General features: G+C 49.3%; 2 protein-coding genes across 4 annotated transcripts; both read left to right on the top strand.

Annotated features, from left to right (window-relative positions):
• Positions 1-1198: 1198 nt before the first annotated feature.
• ADAT3 (adenosine deaminase tRNA specific 3) lies at positions 1199-4336 on the top strand. 2 transcript variants are annotated; one of them, XM_061555305.1, is made up of 2 exons: positions 1199-1414; positions 2853-4336. In XM_061555305.1, the coding sequence occupies exon 2, from the start codon at positions 2910-2912 to the stop codon at positions 3990-3992; it is 1083 nt and encodes a 360-aa protein (XP_061411289.1). In that variant the 5' UTR covers positions 1199-1414; positions 2853-2909; the 3' UTR covers positions 3993-4336. The 2 variants fall into 2 exon arrangements, with proteins under 2 accessions (XP_061411289.1, XP_061411290.1); XM_061555306.1 differs by having other exon boundaries at positions 2904-4336.
• Positions 4337-9777: 5441 nt separating this feature from the next.
• MSTN (myostatin) lies at positions 9778-19531 on the top strand. 2 transcript variants are annotated; one of them, XM_061555615.1, is made up of 4 exons: positions 9778-10538; positions 11501-11874; positions 16296-16718; positions 19335-19531. In XM_061555615.1, exons 1-3 carry the CDS (start codon positions 10076-10078, stop codon positions 16674-16676), a joined length of 1218 nt encoding a protein of 405 aa, XP_061411599.1. In that variant the 5' UTR covers positions 9778-10075; the 3' UTR covers positions 16677-16718; positions 19335-19531. The 2 variants fall into 2 exon arrangements, with proteins under 2 accessions (XP_061411599.1, XP_061411598.1); XM_061555614.1 differs by lacking the exon at positions 19335-19531 and having other exon boundaries at positions 9779-10538; positions 16296-17081.
• Positions 19532-20459: the final 928 nt, after the last annotated feature.

Consider the following 20459-nt stretch of genomic DNA (forward strand, 5'->3'; position numbering starts at 1 on the left):
TGTTTAATAACAATCATTATTTTAATTTTACAAATGTATGCTTCTCCATTCTCCCATGGAGAAGCAAAATGCTCCTTCATGGAATAAAAAAACAATGTATTTTTTGCGGTTACAATAATAAATAGTGCACACGATATACTGAATCGTGAGCGGTTTAGTTTTTTTCATTTCCACAAGGGAATTCCGTTGTTAAATTAAAGATCCTAAATGGTTAAATTCAATCATTCATGGTTCATAGTAGGACAATGGCGAAAATAAGCATGACGCCATTTTCTGGGAACAAAGAACTAAAATTTAATGGAGGAATAATTAATCAGAGGACGCCTTGGCTATTGTGTGCTTGCCGAATGACGTCGATTTATTAAGTACTCCCTGATTAAGTATCCCTTCATGCTCAAAAATGGCTGTTTGATATCTTTGTACCCAAAAACTTTTCTCTCTATATTATCATAAATGTTATCGTAACATTATAATAGTATAAAAATGTAATACTGATATAACAAAAAAAATATTTAATAAACAAATGTGTGATTTAACATTCTGTCGATTGATATGACAGGAATAATAGTACTTAAGTTTTTAAAATTCTTATTCGAAACTATCAAGCGTTTTTAATATAATGACTGCATTAACATTTTATTTTTCACTTCCTCTTCCTGACGAAATATTATTCTCTAAAAAAGTGTGACGTAGTTTGGCTTCCGGCTCTTAAGTTTAACATAATATAATCTCTACAAAAAATAAAAGGTGACCTTAATAAATTTAAATAAGAATCAAATTAATAATGAAAATAGTATCAAAATTAGTGTTATAACAATTCTATTTAATTAAGTAGAACGTGTTTATATTTATTTAAAATTGCGCATTTTTATGTGGACGTCACATTTCTCAAACCCCCCCTGGTCGCACGTCTGACCCCCCTCCCCCCCTAGGTGCGTGACGTCATTTATGGACGACCCCAAAGTAAAAAAAAATAGTGTTTTAATTTATTTATTTAGGGCCACTTTACAACATATGCTACAGACCCCGCACTGCCAACATGCCGCATTCACTCAGCGAATCGTTCCCCGCGTGTCGCGCAATCAATGAATGACCCAAAGCCCTCCCACGTGCTGATGAATGGGCCAGCACCACTACCACCACCAGCAGCAGCGTCCTCGTCGACCCCGGAAGCAAACGCCTTCCCCCTTCCCAGCCGCCACGTGCGCTGCAGCGGAGCCGCCGCTCGAGACGAGGCGAGAGGGGGTCGAGACCGCGTGGAAGGGAGACGAGGCGAGCGCGGCGTGCACCAATTCCCCGCAGCACTGAACAGATCGGCAGTGATTGTGGAGCACTGAGACGCCGCAATGTCAACAAGGCATCTCGCCGTCCGAGAAGACGGCGGCTGCAAGTACTAGGGGGCAATGGTTTTAGAGTAAGTAACGCGCGGTTACTTTTCGTGCTGTACGGTGGTGAGCAGTGGTCGCTAGCACACGATCGGAGCCCAATTAAGGTTAATCGCCCCCCTTCTCTTTCTGAATAATGATTAGTTGTGTTGTATCTACTGCTGGATGAAGCCCCCCCCCCGCCCCGAACGCCTTCATATCTCACGGTCCTATGCTGGGCAACACTCCTGCCCACTCACTGCTTCATATCTGTGGATCTCTAACGTCGCTGTTTAGGCTCGTGCGTGTGTTATATATTGTTGCGGTGCTCACCGTGTTTTGAGAAGTATCTATACGAAAACGCTTACGACCTGCAGCCCATGTATTAAACACGTACTTTGTGTATAACAAACGCGCATCCTTGTATCCAAAATATAATAGAATCAATTTTTTACTGCATTCGTTTCGAGTCAGATCGTCCGTCACCGCACTTGTGTTTAAATCACTTTCATTGTTCAGGGCCATGTTAGAACCTCGTTTTTGACCGGAAGGAACGACGGACCTTTGGTCTTGATGAGTTGTGTGCGACCATTATACTGGTAGGAACCACCTGGTTCCACCAGCCCACAGGGGATTATTGTGTCCGTCCGTCGTGCATCCAAAAATGGAAGGGGTGGGGCTGGGTGGAGAGAGTGGGGAGGGGCTGGGAGGGGAGGGGCTGGGTGGGGGGTAGGAGGGGTGGGGCTGGGTGGGGAGGGGCTGGTCACCCCGTGGTGCCCTTATAAAACTCAACGTTTAACCTACTCACGCCGGCTTGTGCCCGCCCTCACAGTCAGGCATATTTGCGGAATACACCACGCCGCCGTTGACCCTGGCCATTGACCGAGCAACCCAACGTTCCTACCAGCTCCCTCCGCAGGAATGTTTTACCCTTTTATTTTGGGTAACAGAAGAAAACATCCTGTGACCAAGATTTGTGTCACCGTGCTTGTGGCAATGGCTGGGGGGGGGGGGGGGGGGTTATTGCTAGGAGGTTATATTAATATTTATAGTTGGTTGTAATCACCAGCGAAACGTCGAACTCAAATTGAAAATGTTGTGGGGTTACTGTCCATCGCACCGGTGTGCTTGAAGTAGTAGCTAATTGGCACGGTTTACTCACGTGACAAACCTTACTAATTTCCTGTCGGGTGGGTGGTGGGTTAACGACATTTATATTTACGCAGTCTAACTCAACACAAACCTTTATTATGAATAGTTTAGGAAAGGGGCCTTTCATAAATGACGTCACGCAATTTTGGACGATTTTTGACCCCCCCCCCCCCTCGTCACACATTGTCACAAATGTCTGACCCCTCCCCCCAGGTGTGTGACGTCATTTATGGACGGCCCCCAACCCCCCCTAATCTACAGGATGCGGAGTTGGTTCCAGCTTGCCCCAATATAATTACACATTGTTGTCACGCACACGCATGGTCTCGTTCTCAGAAAAGTGAGGTAGAGCAGCTTCTAGCGACCGGCTACGACGCTCATCCGCAGATGTAAATGGAGCCAGAACCGAAGAAGCAGAGGACGGATGAGGAGGGTGCAGCGAAGTGGCACGCCGTCCCCGTGCTCGTCGACCACCTCGTCAGGAACGAGGTGCCTACACAGCCCGCGTACGCCGCCCCCATCCTGGACAAGCGCGCCACCGCGCGGCTCATCGCCGCCATGTGCCGCCTCTACCCGCTCGAGGGTCTGCAGCACCTGAAGAGGGTGCGCGGCACACTCGACGCATCCAAGGCGCACGCCCTGGAGATCCTGCTGTGCCTGACGCGCGACCTGCCGGCCAACCACAAGCAGCCGGTCCGCCTGGCCGACGTAATCCCCGACGACGGCAGCTTCGCCGAGTACGCAGCGCTGGGCCTGCCGTTCGGTGTGCTGGTGCCTCAAAGCCCCCCACTGACGCGGCCGCAGTTCGAGTTCGCCTCTCGCTGCTGGCCGTGCTCGTTCCACGAGCACAAGCGGCTGTCGCTGCTGCTGAGCGGCGAACCATTCAACGACGCCGACAAGCGGCGGATGGAAGCGCACATGGGCCGCGCGCTGCAGGCTGCCAGGGCCGGGCTGGCGCGTGGCACGCGGCCCGTCGGGGCCGCCGTGGCGGACTCCCGCACGGGCGAGGTGGTGGCCGTGGCCCACGATTGCTGCTCGCCTGAGCGGCCGTTGCACCACGCGGTCATGGTCGCCGTGGACTTGGTGGCTCGCGGCCAAGGCGGCGGCGCCTACTCGTACGACGAGTTCCCGGATTGTGTGTGCGTCGGTGCTGGTCGAGGGGGATCGGCCGGCACGGAGGACGATCGCGGCACGACTGAGGTCGCGGGGGGCGGAGGTCATGAGATTCCGTCAGAAGAGGAGCCGTACTTGTGCACGAACCTGGACGTGTTTGTGACGCATGAGCCGTGCGTCATGTGCGCCATGGCGCTGGTGCACTCACGCGTACAGCGGGTTTTCTACGGCACGCCATTGCCGGACGGCGCCTTGGGCAGCGCCTACAAACTGCATGCCAACGACAACCTCAACCACCGCTTCGAGGTCTTCCGCGGCGTGATGGAGGAAGAGTGCCGACAGCTGAGCTCTGAGATCAGCTGAGCCCGTGGCTCATGCACATGGACATCAGGCTATTAAATCGTATTGCTCTTTCATTTAGTAATCGCCATATTCACGTTTCATGGCCAGGCAACATTGCACCCTTGAGCTCTCTGTTGTGTTTTGAGGTTGTAATGTGTGTTGATCGACACAATGTCTGAAGTTTTGCTCAACATTGGGTGTGAAATTTCAGACATCTTGCCAAACAACACACTATACACCCCAAACAACACACTATACACCCCAAACAACACACTATACACCCCAAACAACACACTATACACCCCAAACAACACACTGTACACCCCACACAACACACTATACACCCCAAACAACACACTATACACTCCACACAACACATTATACACCACAAACAACACACTATACACCCCAAACAACACACTATACACCCCAAACAACACACTATACACCCCAAACAACACACTATACACCCCAAACAACACACTATACACTCCAAACAACACACTATACACCCCACACAACGCACTATACACCCCAAACAACACACTGTACACCCCACACAACGCACTATACACCCCAAACAACACATTTTTGAGTGGAGTCTCATTATCAGTCCTGGTGGTTATTGGGTGCCTCGCAAGTGCTGAATAGAAAGCAATCGGCAGACTTTCTCACCCTCGTGTTTGGGGACTACTGAAATGCTCTCGATTACAGAAATGTTTTCGCGACCGAATGCAATAAGCCGGAGACGATTTTTATTGTGTATTTTGACGAATGTGCAGCAGATGTGCTTTGTCAGTTGTCGGACTCAGCATTTCTTGGTTTTATAATAAACACCTGAATGGAATGAGATCTCAGTGGTGCACACTCGAAATGAAGGACGTGGGCAGGTGCTCCAAATCGAGGGCAAACACATTTATTGTGGTCAATCTGTAAAATGCAGCAGCACGTGTGTCACACAGCAATCTTCCACCGAGTTGCCATTAACCACGTGATTGGTGTACACGTCCGGTTAGTCAATAACCCTGCCAGCCCCCCCACAGGCCCAACTCAGTCATCACATGCTGGTGTACACACGTGCATTGATGTACTGCACAACATATAAGGACTTTCTAATGTGCCACATCAGGACTATACTGTTGTGACAAATGTAGATGAGAGAGGTGTACCAATGTGGCAGAAATCGTGTAAGTTACTGTTGAATTTGTTTTCCTAAACTTTTAATAACACTTTGGCAATGTGTGTGTGTAAATAAAGTTACTGATTTGTTAAATCTCGATTATGCTTGGTTTCTATGCTTAATTATTATTTATTCCATATCATTTCCCACGAATTTATTCTTTCGTTTTTTTATTTGTTCATCAAGTAACCAAAGTACGTACTTGGTGAGCACAAATTTTATTTGAGGGTGAGTCGAGGCACAGTGGTGTTCTGAACCTGGCGCCCTGAGTTTGATTCCCAGCAAAAACTGATCAGTGACGAGTGACATCCAATGCTGTCTGGCCCCTTCCCACCCCCTTCACTAACCAGCGTGGCGAAGTATAGTCATGCAATCCCTATGACAATGAGGGCACGGGGAGGGAGGCCTTAATCTAGCTGTGGATATCCAAACGGCTTTATTTACTAATATATTTACCCAAGAATGTCAGTGTGTAACGTGCGTGACGTCACTCCACGTCGACCAGCCCCCCTCAATAATCATGAACAGGTTACGTCCTTCACATGGATCCGTCCCTCAATAATCATGAGCGGGTGACGTCACTTCACATCGAACAGCCCCCCTCATTAATAATTATGACGGGGTGACGTCTTCCAAATGGAAACCCCGCCCCCCCCATTTATATTAATTAGCGGGTGACGTCACTCCACATGGGGGGGGGGGGGCGAGGCGCCTCCTCCCCTCTCCTCGGCGTCAACTCACAACCCTCACTACAAAGGCACAACCCTCACGTCACGCGATCTCCGTAACGCTGTTGAGATATCAAAGTAAAAAGGACGTCATGATGAACAAGCGATTAAAACCTTCAAATGAAATCGGCCGGTGTCACCGCGGGCCTTACAAAATGCACACGAATTAATGCAATGAATATCACGTCGCGGTCTGCTTTTCGCTTGCAAGTTTCAGATTTACTGCAATACACCCGTCCTTGGACGGGCAAAAGGCTAGTATGATGATAATAATGCACATTGTACCATTCGTGAGCACGATGTAAAAGAGCTTCGCGAATATCTTGAGGATTGCAACATAATTATCGGCACTGGCACAGCATGATAACGCGAGCTCGCTAATAGTGGACTTTCTGTTATGCAACGTGGTGCACGTCAAAGCGATCCAGATATAGCCATCGACCATGATGAGGGCACGAGCGGGGGGAGGGGTCCTGCGTTTCCGCAACAACCCCGCGGCCAGGGGCGGTTTCTTCATTAGGGCGATTGGGTGACGCACCACCAATCTCATTCAACCACAGAGTTACGCGAGCCGTTACTGTGCCTCTGGATATAGTCCAATCAGCGTCATTTCACGTTCTGTGGAGTACCGCCTCTTTTTGGGCGATTTCACTCTGGCTGAGAATCGCCCAGAGTGTTCCCATAGACTTACATTCAAAGATGTTTTTTTTCGAACGGCGGGCGCTGCAATGCATTCTCTATGACTTCCGGGAGGGCTCGCACTGACGTGCTTACGTCATCATACGTAAGCACGTTTCAGTCAACAATATTATTTGTCGCCACCTAGTGGAATCTTTAATAAAAGAAACTGAGTGGATTGTAATAATAGTGAGTATAGAAACAAACAAGATGTATTGTAAGAGTCACTTTATTTTGCATTAATATTAAAGAAGTGAAGTTGCCTTTACATGCTTAAGCTGTTAATTTATCCATTGCATGGGTGGACCTTATCCTTATCAATCATCCAGACATTTGCCCCCCCTGAGAGATTTTGCAGGAGCCGCCACTGCCCGCGGCCCCAAACCCAACACCAATCACGCTGCTCCCTCCCACTCCCATCCACTCGGCTGCTTGTGACAAGTTATTTTTAATGAGATAAATCGTGCTTGTGATTTATTCGTCTAGAACTAGAACATTCTTCCACCCAGCCATCTGTGCTGTTGACCCCCGTCACATGTTCAAGTCCAGGCGCAAGACCATCCATGTTTCCAGATGACGCTTGCAAATGAGACTCATCCTGGTCTCTTTGAGTTATAATTAAATAAATGAACGCGAACCCCCTCTGCATATGACCGACTGCCTCTTTTTATAACGTACATTTGTCCAACGTTTCTGTACAGTTGCCTTGAGATGCTATATAAATCCCACCTGTATGCAAGCACCATCTAGCTGGTGACAAAAGGGGACAGAATGCTGTTGGTTTTTTGAAGCCATGTGGGCCGAATCAAGATGATGGAGTAATACAACTATCATTGTAACAAAATCCAACTGAGGAATTTCTTGCCGAGCTAGAAACCCCAAAAACAAACCTATTGCCATTTCTTAATCCACTGCTGGATGAAGGCCTCCCTGCGCTGTGTGAATTATAGAGGTTGTCTGATGAAACGATAGTTGGTGAGGATAGTGCTGCAGGACTAGGTAGATATCACCACTGTCCTTAGTGGCTCTGGCCAGTAGTAATGCTCTCTGTTTGGAGTGATGTATTCATTGCAGTTATGCTTCCAAGCACAAGGGTCAAAAGCCTGCCAATTGCTTTCTATTCAGATCTTAATGGGACACTAAAAAATCACAAGGGTTAAGAATGAAGCATACTTATCTTCATAGCGTCTCTGTGGGGATCGATACGACAGCTATAACTTTGCGGGGAGTCAACAATTAACGGCTGATGAATGACCCGTTCTACTGCCATGAGAATGTGGAATTTCCAACACTGGCCCATCACCTCCAAAATGGGTAAGCACGGTCCTCAGTTGATTAGTTGAGACGGGAGAAGTTTTCAGTTTGGAGTGATGAATATTGTGAATAAAAAAATATGCGCGCACAGACGTAGGATTTGACGTAACGTGTTATAATCGCCGTGGCAACGCAATTAAATTACGAGATATACAATTTAGTCTAATTATGACTTCATGAAACATATGCGATTCATTGCCAAATGCCATCTTAAATCAGTGTAAATGATTCGCTATGACACACGGAACAGAAACGTGCCCAGTGTAATGGAAAGTTCCACGCTTGGAATTACAGAGACGTCACGCACGACAGCGGAGGCGGCGTGGGAGCAGAGCGCAGGAGAGGGGTGTCAAGAAACGCGTTGAGCCAACGCACTCGTGTTGCGTGACTTTATACTTTCAAGCTACAACGCCATACGATACAAGACACAGGAATAACAGATGGGTTAGAGCAGGGGTCGGCAACCTACGGCTCCAGAGCCGCATGCGGCTCTTTACGGGCTGCTTCTTGACGATGAGTACGTATGCACACAGATGCATTGCGGCTCTTGAAATACTGAATTTTGTACCGAATTGGAAAGAAATGGCTCTTCTTGTTATTTTGGTTGCCGACCCCTGGGTTAGAGGGTATACAAAAAACACGTTAGAGACATCATATTGAGTTAAGAAAAGTGGGCTTCGCGGGACACGTAGCTAAAAGTGATGATGGTCAATGGTCGAGACTAAGGACGTGTTGGGAGCCAAAGGAGAGAAGACGCCCGAGAGAATATCCGTCGCGGGTGACGGAGCAATAAAATAAAATCGTGTTTGGGAGCCGGATGGATTGTTGTATCCCAGGACTGTGAGAAGTGGCAGCGGCTTCATTCAAGAGTGGATAGATCATGGCCGATGATTGACAATTTGAGCTCGATTCACATCTTGACGTAACGGTCAACACGCGCCAACATCCATTTAGCGACATGCCCCATTGTTGGCGGTGATAAAGACATTGACTACAGTTCATTGATTACAACACGTTAACTGTGCATGATCTCCATTGGCTAAGCAGAGTTCTGCTTATAATACTTGGATGGGTGACCAAGAAGCCTCGCCGGGTATTGTAGACGTGGGTGGGACTTGGTGGTGGCCAGAAGATGGCAATGCTGAGCGTCAACCCCTCTTCGTATGCGTTCTGGGTTCACTTCGGGTTTTCCTGGTTCCTGCCACGCGAAGGCAATCACTCGTTAATGAAAATGGCCAAACAGCTCAATGCAGACTCTTGTAAATAGACGAGGCTTCCCTTAGTCAATTTATGGCTGGATGAAGGCCTCCCAAACAAGTGACATTTGCTAACACGCGCACCTATTATATGTGTAGGCCTACGGCGCATGTCAAATCGGGCCCGATTCACGTACTGTATTAGCCACGGGTTATATTCGTGCAAGTTGTGTCGACAAAACTCCGATGTCTCCATTACCAGCAATGGAACGAACAAAAATTTCAACAACAAGAAAAATTCAGCTGCGTTGCCAAGATGTACATCTGACCCATTACGGAGGCACGTGCGATTAAAGATGACTGCTATTCGCTCCTCGTGTCCACTTATCAACTGCGCTCGGAGCGCGTTCCAAGATCACGTCTCAATGTCGATATTCTTTGGGTGTCGATGTTTCTAGGGAGAGGAGTAGGATTAACGTAGAGGTGATATGGGGTAGTTGCGGGCTGGATGAAGAGGGAGGTGGTGGAGGATGGAGGAGGAGGAGTGCTTCGCGAGTGTCATGTCTCACCGGGGACTCGCTTGTCACGAGCAACGCATGCGGATTTTACGCCAGAAAGGCGCACTCTGACGAGCCCCTCTCTGCGAGCCAATAGCTGCAGCCTCGCAAGCTGGCGGCCCACGCTCTCACCGCTCCCTCTGTGTATATAAACACAAGCACCCGATAGAGCAGCAGGTCCACTGGCTTGTGCGCTTGCACGCAACACGGTTTCCGCGTCAACAAAGAGAGACGTCTCTCCTCTACGTGCGCCGCGCACGTGCACGCCTCGCTCTCGCGTCCTTCCACCACCTCCATCGTGGACGTCACCGTACCTTAAGCGACTTCGCACGGCCGCTGTGTCCCATTCGACTGACCCTCCATAATCCCCTGACCCCCCCCCTCCCTTACTTCCTCGTCTCTTCTTCGTTCCCTTCGCTTTGACCGAACATCCAAAATCGCTACCGACCTCATGGAGCGTGCGGGCGTTGCGCGCGGCTGCGCATACGTTCTGCTGTGCGCAGTGGCTCTCTGCCCTCCGCTGCTCGCCCGCGAGCCGCTGCTGTTGCCCAACCGCACACAGCCGGTCCCGCCGGTGCCGCTGGGGGAGGCGATGCCCGCCGAAGAGGCCGGGCTGTGCTGGGCGTGCGCCCGGCGCGAGCAGAACAGAATGTGGCGTCTCGAGTCGATCCGCGCGCACGTGCTCAGCGAGCTCCGCCTGCAGCAGGCGCCCAACATCAGCCGCGAGACGGTGCACCGCCTGCTGCCTGTGCACGCTCCGCCGCTGCAGTTTCTGCTGCAGCGCTACGGATTCGAGGAGCAGTCCGGATTCCCCGGCGGCGCGGCCGACGCACCCGTCTTCACGTCGACGATGATGCAGAGGGACGAGGAGGAACATGCCACCACGGAGACGGTCATCGTCATGGCCAAAGAGCGTACGTGCTTCCATACACATTAACCAACACATTCAAATGCCCCCCCCCCCCCGCTCGATTGAGCGGCTCTGAGACGGATCCAAGTTCTCATGGCGGGGGTGAAGGTATCCATAGGACAAACCACTGGTTGACTTTGCCACGACTTGGTAAGCATTTGATCGACCACATGAGATATTAAATGAAGAGTTAGACTTCCGAGTGGGGATTTGATCTCGCAAACTTGCGACTGCGAACTGCGAGCGTAAAAACCATTCGAGTCACACGACAAGGCGTACAGGTTAACGGCATGCGTCACGCAGTATTAGATCAGCTTCACCGAGTCATTATTCCAGAGGGGTCTTGCATTTAGAGTTTTGGTCAAGTTCTGTTTCTTTTTAAATCCTTTATATTAAGTTCGCATGCTTGCGTGCTTGCTTGCTTACGACCGTGCAAATCTTTCGGTCGTTTTTTAACCCACTTCCCGTGATCCAATCGAGCTGACATTTTGCACACAGACTCGTTGTGCGAGACAATTAATGTTCGTGAAATTTTTTTCCCAAAATTTTACACTGTTTAGGGAAAACAAATTAAATATTTAATTACCAATTGCTTAATACTGGCACACAATCATCTGACCCATAGGTGGCAGCCATCTCAAGCCAGAGGACGAGAGGACTCTAGCCGCCACGCATATAAAGGATTTATAGTGAAAAGCTTTGTTTTTACGGGTTATACTTATTAGCTCATTAACAACTTGTTTAGTCAAGGAGAAAAACCCGGTACAGGCAGAACAAAATTCCACACCATTCAGCGATTACGGAAAATGCTCCGCGTAAAAACCCCCAGACTTTGAGCTCACTCGCTCGCGTTCTTCGTTAACTTTCCACGATGTGACACACGTGTGCCAACCCCCCACTGCTCATCCCCCCCCGCTCCGCGTTCCCACCATCCCATATGCCCCCACCCCATATCTCCCGCTACAGTCGACCCCAAAGTGCAAGTGAGCGGCAGGCCAAAGTGCTGCTTCTTCAAGTTCAACCCCAGCACCACGATGCACACGGTCCACAGGGCCAACCTGTGGCTCTACTTGCGCCCCGTGCAAAAGGACACGGACGTGACCGTGCAGCTGATCCGCCTGCAACCGGCGGCCAGCGGCACCGTGGGTCGCATCCACATCAGGAGCTGGAAGACGCGGCTCACGTCGCCCAAAGGACACTGGCAGCGCATCGACTCCAAGAAGTTGCTGCAGAACAGCTTCAAGTACCCCGAGAGGAATTGGGGACTGGAGATTCACGCCGTGGACGCAGAGGGAAACGAATTGGCCGTCACTGAGCCCGGCCCGCAGGATGATGGTCTGGTACGTGGGCTCGCGTTCGATCGTTTTTATCTCTCGTGCGCGATGCCGTGGCGTCAATGTCGCTTGCTGCTGCTACTGCCGCGCGTGGTGATTAAGGAGGCATTGACACGGGGTTACGATGCGCACGACATTCATTTTAAAGCAAACAACTAAAGGCGTTACCGCTGCTTCGGGCAGTGGTGCACAAGCACAAACATAACAGTTACAACAAGCAACTTTGCGACCAATACCACTGCCCTAAAACAGAATAAACTGTATACGCAAAATGGGGGTTGTAGACGTCAAAAAGCGCTTCTGTAACCATAAGTTCGGTCCTCACTTCATGCATTGCATGTTCATTCAATAACCATGGCATACTTCGCGGTGTAGTGCACACAGTAATTATTTATACAGCGCTTAGATTAAAAATTATAGGCCTATTATTATTATTCTAGCCAGCAGTAGGGTAATATACAACAGGACAATATATATCAGACAATCTATATTGCTCTAGTGGTGCCTAAAAGAATGTGCGTTGTAGAATTACTCTTTGCTCGCTTCCAGCGTGGACGCGCCTTTCTGTCCCGAGCAAATCTCTCGAATCATTGCGTGGAGTGTTCGACTGGGCAGTGCACCGCCTCGGCACTACTGCTGGTGGTGATAGCTAAGATACACTACGATACACACTACACTACACGCTTTCTCAAATTAAATTATTCACCGGCGCGTGAATTGTGCCCGTGGCCTCTAAAAAGAGTTATCGTGGACAGCAGTCGCATTAAACGCATTCCTGCGGAGGGAGCTGGTAGGAACGTTGGGTTGCTCGGTAAATGGCCAGGGTCAACGGCGGCGTGGTGTATTCCGCAAATATGCTCGACTGTGAGGGCGGGCACAAGCCGGCGTGAGCAGGTTAAATGTTGAGTTTTATAAAGGCACCACGGGGTGACCAGCCCCTTCCCACCCAGCCCCACTCCTCCCACCCCCCACCCAGCCCCACCCTCCCCACCCAGCCCCTCCCCACCCTCCCCACCCTCCCCTCCCCACCCAGCCCCACCCTCCCCACCAAGCCCCTCCCTCCCTCCCCACCCAGCCCCTCTCTGCACGACAGACGGACGGACACAATACTCCCCTGGGGGCTGGTGTAACCAGGAGGTTCCTACCAGTAAAATAATCGTAACATTCCGATCCTGTAGACGCCAGGCTGCGTCAATTGTGGGCATGTACTATTTAGAACTTCTTTCGCACCCTACGAATCCAACCGTGCTCATCGGAGGTGGGGCATCAGACGGCGGTGCAGCAAAATCGAGTGTTGTGCTCTATATCTGTGCTCGCGTGTCTTTGCTCCCTGCCTTCAGCAACTCAATGGACCAAAAACATTGTCAAAATAAAATCCCCGCGACCCACACGGCATTCGGAAAGCTTCATCCAGCGGTGGATTTACACAACGTAGCTTTTTTAAACCTCGTATTTATGTACAGTGCATGCAAAAGGTCATTATGTTAATCCACTGCTGGATGAAAGACTCCCTTATACCCCGTGCAGATCGTGGGAGTCTATTTAACGATGTTTCAGCTCGCTGGTCAGTGCAGATTCAACACGCTGTTACTAATGATAGCATGAAGATATCATTTATAGATTGAATAGGATACCTGGAATAGAGGCGTATCGAGCTGAATGGCAATATGGTTACCGCACTTGACTCATTACGGGAAGGCTGTGAGTTTAAGTTAAAATCATAGTTGAAGATGAACTCATCAGTCCATCCATCTTCCGTGGTCGATAAAATGAGAAGCACTTTGCTGAAGTCAACATTTGTTAATTCTGTGGAAAGACTGGTTCCCATCATAGACATGTGGAACGTTCAACCACGATCTCCTTGACTTTTGTACTCGTAAGTTTACGTGAACATTCTCCGTGTCAAGTTTCCGTCCCTTCACGCTCTTGAAAATTCGCTATGAAGTCATAGAGCCAGATATCCTCAAATCTTGAAAGCTAAGCAGAGTTGAGCCTGGACATTGTTTGGATGGGTGAACAACCATAAAACACCGGTGTCATCGGCGTTTCTGGTGTCAGCAGAGGGAAGTGCAGCAAACCACATTGTTAAACTGTCCTATTGTAATAAGAGCGCCATCTCCTGTATTATTGTGGGTGGTACATTACCTTGTACAGTCTAAGGTTTATACTGGTAGGAACCTACTGATTACACCAGCCCACAGGGGATTATTTTGTCCGTCGTGCAGGGAGGAGTTGGGTGGGGAGGGAGGGGCTGGGTGGGGAGGGAGGGGCTGGGTGGGGAGGGGAGGCTGGGGAGGGGCTGGGTGGGGAGGGTGGGGAGGGGCTGGGTGGGGAGGGTGGGGCTGGGTGGGAGGTGGGAGGGGTGGGGCTGGGTGGGGAGGGGCTGGTCACCCCATGATGCCCTTATAAAACTCAACGTTTAACCTACTCACGCCTGCTTGTGCCCGCCCTCACAGTCGGGCATATTTGCGGAATACACCACGCTGCTGTTGACCCTGGCAATTGACCGAGCAACCCAACATTCCTACCAGCTCCCTCCGCAGGAATGTGTTCTACAGTAGGCATCCCATCTGGGGTAAAGGTGATGGGGCGGATCCACCAGGGAAGCCTCTGGAACGTTCCCGAAGGTTTCATGAGGGGCGTGGCCAGAGGCGGGGCTTAGCCGCCGGGGAGAGAATATCAGCCGGGGGCACAGCAAGGTGCGGGGTCTGTGTTCGAAGACTGAAGATGAGCTCCGCGTTGCTGCTGCCTCGCCACCTCCACCTGTCACGTGGCGGCTCGACCTCCAGCCGCTCAGCCGCTCCCCAACGCGCCGCCAGCCTGCGGCGTGTTGGGGAGCGGGTGAGCGCCACGTGGCGTGGGGCAGCGCAGCCACCCGAGCGGGTTGACATCTGCGGAAAGGGAGATCCGAAGCTGTATCGAAGATGTATTAATAAACAACTTGAAGTCCTTACCGTTCCAATGCCTGTTCCCTCAACTTCACCCACTATCGTGGAAAAGTATGATTCAATAACCATCGCGTCCTGCACGGCGTGGAGAGGTCCTCATCCAGCAGTGGATTGCAAACATGTCGGTACATGTGCATAGTTTATATTTATCAATGATGAGCTAAGCCCTCGTGCAACATGCTCGGCGGAGTAGCAACCAACTGAATTGAAAGTACATCAAGTGGATTCGCGAACCCATCGGTGCGGATCTTTGAGTTGTATTCCCTCGCATGCACGAAACTGAAAAATGTACGACCTCAGTTATCGGTGTTATAAATTTAAAATTGGCCAATGGAACTTGAAAATTACTTTTCAAGGGCCATTTGATCCTTACGGCGGTACCCCGGGGTACCAAATAATACAATACGGCCGAGGCAATGAAATACTTTACTTCTGGGACACTATTTTTTCCAGGGGCGTTACTTAACTCTGCGACTGGGGTATTAATCAATCCGAAATAAGTGCTATTCCGCGATGTTCTAACGCCGCGAGGACGATTGCGCTGAAACCTTGAACGCACGTCCGCACCGTAGCGGTGCATCGTGTACAGCTCGTCGAGATGAGTCAATTGCCGCGTCGCCGACCATCAACAGACTAAACATGACCGCATCACGGACATTGTGCGAGAGCCGGGGCACGATGGCACCCCGGGTTACTGCCATAAAGTCAATTTAGAGAGCGATTCTGAAAAGGGTCATTGCGTAATATAAAATTCCTGTTATAGTGCAGTAATTATGATGGAAGTGCTGAGTTTGTATACTGTATGTTTGAACCACTGCCCACGCAGTACTTTATGTTTTGTTACCGTATTATATTTAACGTGGAACTAGACTCATGAATATATAATGATAATTCATACTTTGTCGCAAGACTATTTTAGCAAGAAACCTGAGAAAGTGGAGAAAAACCACTGCGCATAACGAGGGTGTCATCCGGGCAGTTGGATTAACTCCACTGTTTTATTGCCATCTCCTTGGCCACCTCACAGTCACAGCATCGTACCGTCGAGGATTAGGTTCAGCAGCAGGGCAAATAGGAACGTTGCTAGTTTAAATAATGGCTCGGGGTTAATTCAGCCCATCATTTGTCCGGGGGTAGAGAAGATACCACTTTGTGGGGAAGTTCACGTTGACCGTCCCATGGATAGGCTCGTCCCCTTTCATAGGGAATTCGAATTCCCACCATTGGTACAGGGCTGTGAACAGGAGATGAGCACCGCCTCGTTGCTCATCTCCTGAACACAGTATCATCATGGACGGGAGGCAACTTGCACTCAAGTGGCAGTGCCGTGCAGCCTAACAGCGCTCCCGAAAATATCCCGTGAGAAATTAACCTCTCGTAAAATGGAGAACAGAGGGATCTTCCCTTGCCTTGTCCATCTGATCGTCTGGTTGGGTCTGTCCCCTCCCCTCTGCTCCTACCGCTGCGTCCGCACCACAGAAGCCCTTTCTCGAGGTGCAACTGGTGGACCTGCAGAAGCGCTCGCGCCGTGCCGTCGGACTCGACTGCAACGACCCGGGCAGCGAGTCGCGCTGCTGTCGATACTCCCTCGTCGTCGACTTCGAGGCGTTCGGCTGGGACTGGATCATTGCGCCGAAGCGCTATAAGGCCAACTACTGCTCGGGCCAGTGCGAGCACATATTCCTGCAGAAGTACCCGCACACGCATCTCGTGCAGCAGGCCAACCCCAGCGGCTCTGCGGGGCCGTGCTGCGCACCCACGAAGATGTCGCCCATCTCCATGCTCTACTTTAACGACCAGCAGCAGATCATCTTCGGCAAGATACCGGACATGGTGGTGGAGCGCTGTGGCTGCTCTTAGAGAGGGCAAGCGCTGGGCTGGCTGTCGTCCGAGTTGGAGAGGGTGAGGAAGATGAAGGGATGAGAAGGGAATGCGCCCGGAGCGCAACATACGAGGGTCTGAGACGACTTGTGGCGGGTTTGTCTGTGTATGTGTGCGGCTGGGGAATGGCTTTTGAGAACCGCTTTCTTGACAGATCAGCGTCTCCGTCGACTTATCGATCTATCATCTATTTGAGTCGCTTTACGCAGAACATGAGAGGGAGGTAACGATTAGTCGATGAAAATCGGTTGATACTCGCACGGTACGTGCATATATTTCGAGCGTGTTAACATTCGATTATTTTAGATATGTGCCAAGGCCGTAATTATAATATATATTGGGGGGCACATATCCCCCCCAATATTCAAAGATGCTCAAAATGTCCCCCCCCCCCAATATGTTGCTATAAAATAGATTTCTGTTTATATGATTGTGGTTAAGGTTGTACTTTATTAATCTATATTCTCTGCCATTACATACAATGAAACAAGAAAAGGTAAAAATGAAAAAACCGAGCAATGTAATACAATACACTATTTGACATTATTGTAAAAAAAAAGTCCATCCTTTGTGTTAGTGAATTTTTTAATATTTTAGGCAGGAAATGAGTTTTAAAATTTCGATTTTTTTCTGGGGGGGGACCCCTAGACCCCCTGAAAAATTTGGTCCCCCCCCAATGTTGACTCCATAGATACGGCCTTGATATGTGCAACTCACTTTCAAATTATAATTAATGCAACGAACGTGATGTAATCTCTCAGGCAGACGCTACAACCGATATTGAAAGAAAAAAAATCGATTATTGACTCGATCATGGCCCACATTTGTGATAGTCGAAGTAGAGGGGGTAGGGTAACTAGGGTTTTCGTTGTCTGGTTTATGTGCAGTATGTACAGTACCCGTAACCGTTGTGCATTTACGGACTCACGACACGTGCACTCAGCCGGGATTGTGAGTGCTCAGCCAAAAATCTTAATTGAAATTGGTTACTCTAACGTTTCTCGTTACTCAGTCCTTAAAATATCAAAAACAATAATCCGCATTTTTTATATATTCCATATGACTAACGCTGCAATGTGGCAGTGGCTAAAACCCGGATTCTAACCCTGGAGTCTCAGCTGTTCTGGCTCCCATGTTCTAGGTGCTCATTATAATTTGTGCTTTTGCCCGATCTGACAGTGCACCAGCTCAGCTCAAACATAGGTTGTTGGTTGACTGTTGCGTCACCGCAGCGCTTGTGACAGGCGAGGGGCAATTTGAGGCCAAGAGTCGAAGCCTCGCTGGCACGAGGACACGGGGCAAAGCCCCACGTGTTTGAGAGTTAACAGCCCGAGGTGGCTGGCAAGATGCACCACCCCGACTATTGCCACCCTTGCTCCGAGTTGGATCCGCCAGGCGCTCCACCGTTGTTGCGCAACCACCCACGGACGCGATAGCGCCCACGACACGTAGCGCTTCGTGTATCGATGATTGTTGCAGCAATGTCATTTTGTGTACCGCTCCATGGTCAAGGTATAACGGTGACATGTGTAAAGCACTTACATTATTACACTGTGCCAAACGTATACAATTTACACTTCAAAGTATGTGTATTTGCAAATCATTAGTCGACGAGGCTTGCCGATTTTGAATGTCCCGGTTAGTACATGTATGTTGTAACGCACTGTAAGCGCTGCATAATATATTTTTTACCGCAATATGAGGATGGATACAGATTGGGTTTAAACACCGATCGCGTACGGCGTAACAAGTAGTGTGCGTCACGTGAACACGTTATTTGAAGTGCACGAAGTATGTGTTTCGCGAGCGACAGATGTATGAGAGTGCGTCGCAATTCTACAACTCATCAATCCGTGCAAATAAGCTTTATTCAACACGCATGGAGGTGACAATGATGTGTCGCGCATGCTTTCGATTTAAACAAAGAATCGCCGGTATGAGTCTTTGTTTAAAAGATTCATATTCGCCAGAGAGACCACTTCACTGCACCCACGCCGACGGAACGCACATGCAGCGTTAACGTCACTCTACGCCTGCTATGGTTGAGGCTACCTCCCAGTGTCTTAACCGTGGTGTGGGCATGTGCCCTGGTGCAAAGGAAACAATTGCCACCCCCCTACCACCCTGTCAACAGTTACGCCACTGGCCACGTCAGAAGATCTCGCGATAAGGCTGTAATTTTTGGACATTTATAAACCTGGAGCTCTTTTCAAGGATGCTCCAGAAAAAAACCCCCACAGCAACTCCTCACATGTACAAGAAAACGTTCGGTGTCTTGTATAACCTAAAGAGTGGGCTGCATCAGCACACAACAAATAAATGTTTCTGTAACTTTGTGTTGCTGCTTTATTACAAGCATTGTGTGCCACAAGGACACCGACTCGACCTTGGGATCCCTTTCGTGGCGGAGCTTGCTTTGTACCCCACCTCCGAAATCACCAGTCAACCTTCCCTCGCTCAGTGCGAGGTCACGTATTTTGCTCCACTGGCCATATAGTCTGAAACGCTCTTCACCACCTGCCATGCGTGCTACTCATTGCCGCTGTTAAGTTCAGGCAAATATACCCTTGTTTTTCCTCTGCCAATGACTCACTGCCTTTGCTCAATAAAATCAATATGCACACTGTTTCTTTGCAGCGTCTTGAGATGCGGGTGCATTTGGACGCCGCTATATAAATCCACATTGCATTGCGTGTTCGTATGTTGGAACGAAAACAACTGAACGGGATGATAAGCTTGGCTCACGTCTCAAATAATAATCATTGAACTCTTAGCTCTCGGAATAGCTGCCGGTCATGCGTGGCCACTTCTTCTGTATAGTATGAGTCACAGCCGTAGCCTCATTGGCATATGCTCTATGAAAAAGGGTCATTGCCCAACACGTTACCTATTGTTATAGGTTTTTACCCTTTTATCTGGCACCAAAACTGCCACTTTTATACAAGGGATCATGTTTGCAATAACCACAACACAAGCAGTCAAAATGCAAACAAAAAGAGACAACTCTGATAATGATATGCACTGTCCTTGAAATTGATTGGTCCACACCCGAGATGGCTTTTCTTAGAACCTAGTCTCCACTGGTGTTGGACCAGATGACGCCAAAAGGCGTACAACTCAAAAGCAGCGCACTATCAGAGTATTGAGAGCTCGGGGTAAGCATTTACATTATGAGACCTCCTTTGCCAGTAGCAAGATATAGTAATAGGTTTTTACCCTTTTATCTGACATTATCAGAGTTGTCTCCTTTTGTTTGCATTTTGAGTGCTTGTGTTGTGGTTATTGCAAACATAATCCCTATCTCGGCCTCGCTGTGCGCTGCGTTGCACCGCTAGTCGAGTAGATAACCTTGCGTTCAATAAACCCTCGGAGCCAGGATGAACGTCCAACTCCAATCGTCATTTATTGATTGTAACAAGGTAAAAAGACAATGCTTCTTAAGCTCCCACAATGGACAAGTGTGGCTGTGGTCTCACTGAGATGCGATGCGTGCCGCCATCTTGAATTATGAGTAAGATGGCCCATGCCTGCGTGGTTCACTGAAATCTAACATCGTGACTTCCTGGTCACGTGACCAAAATTAGCATAAAAAAACAGGAACTTCCTGTGAACGTACGCTCCACATCTGCCGTGAGGCAAGACACTCCCTGTCTGGTATCTAGGAGATACCACCATTTATTTCCTATCTCATAAACAAGTGTATAACAACTTCAACGGGTCGACTTATTTGTCCATATCTTTGCGAGAGAGAAGTAGTACTAT

This window comes from Lethenteron reissneri, chromosome 21, assembly GCF_015708825.2.
Source record: "Lethenteron reissneri isolate LAM-NWPU_2019-01 chromosome 21, ASM1570882v1, whole genome shotgun sequence".
Lineage (NCBI taxonomy): Eukaryota > Metazoa > Chordata > Hyperoartia > Petromyzontiformes > Petromyzontidae > Lethenteron > Lethenteron reissneri.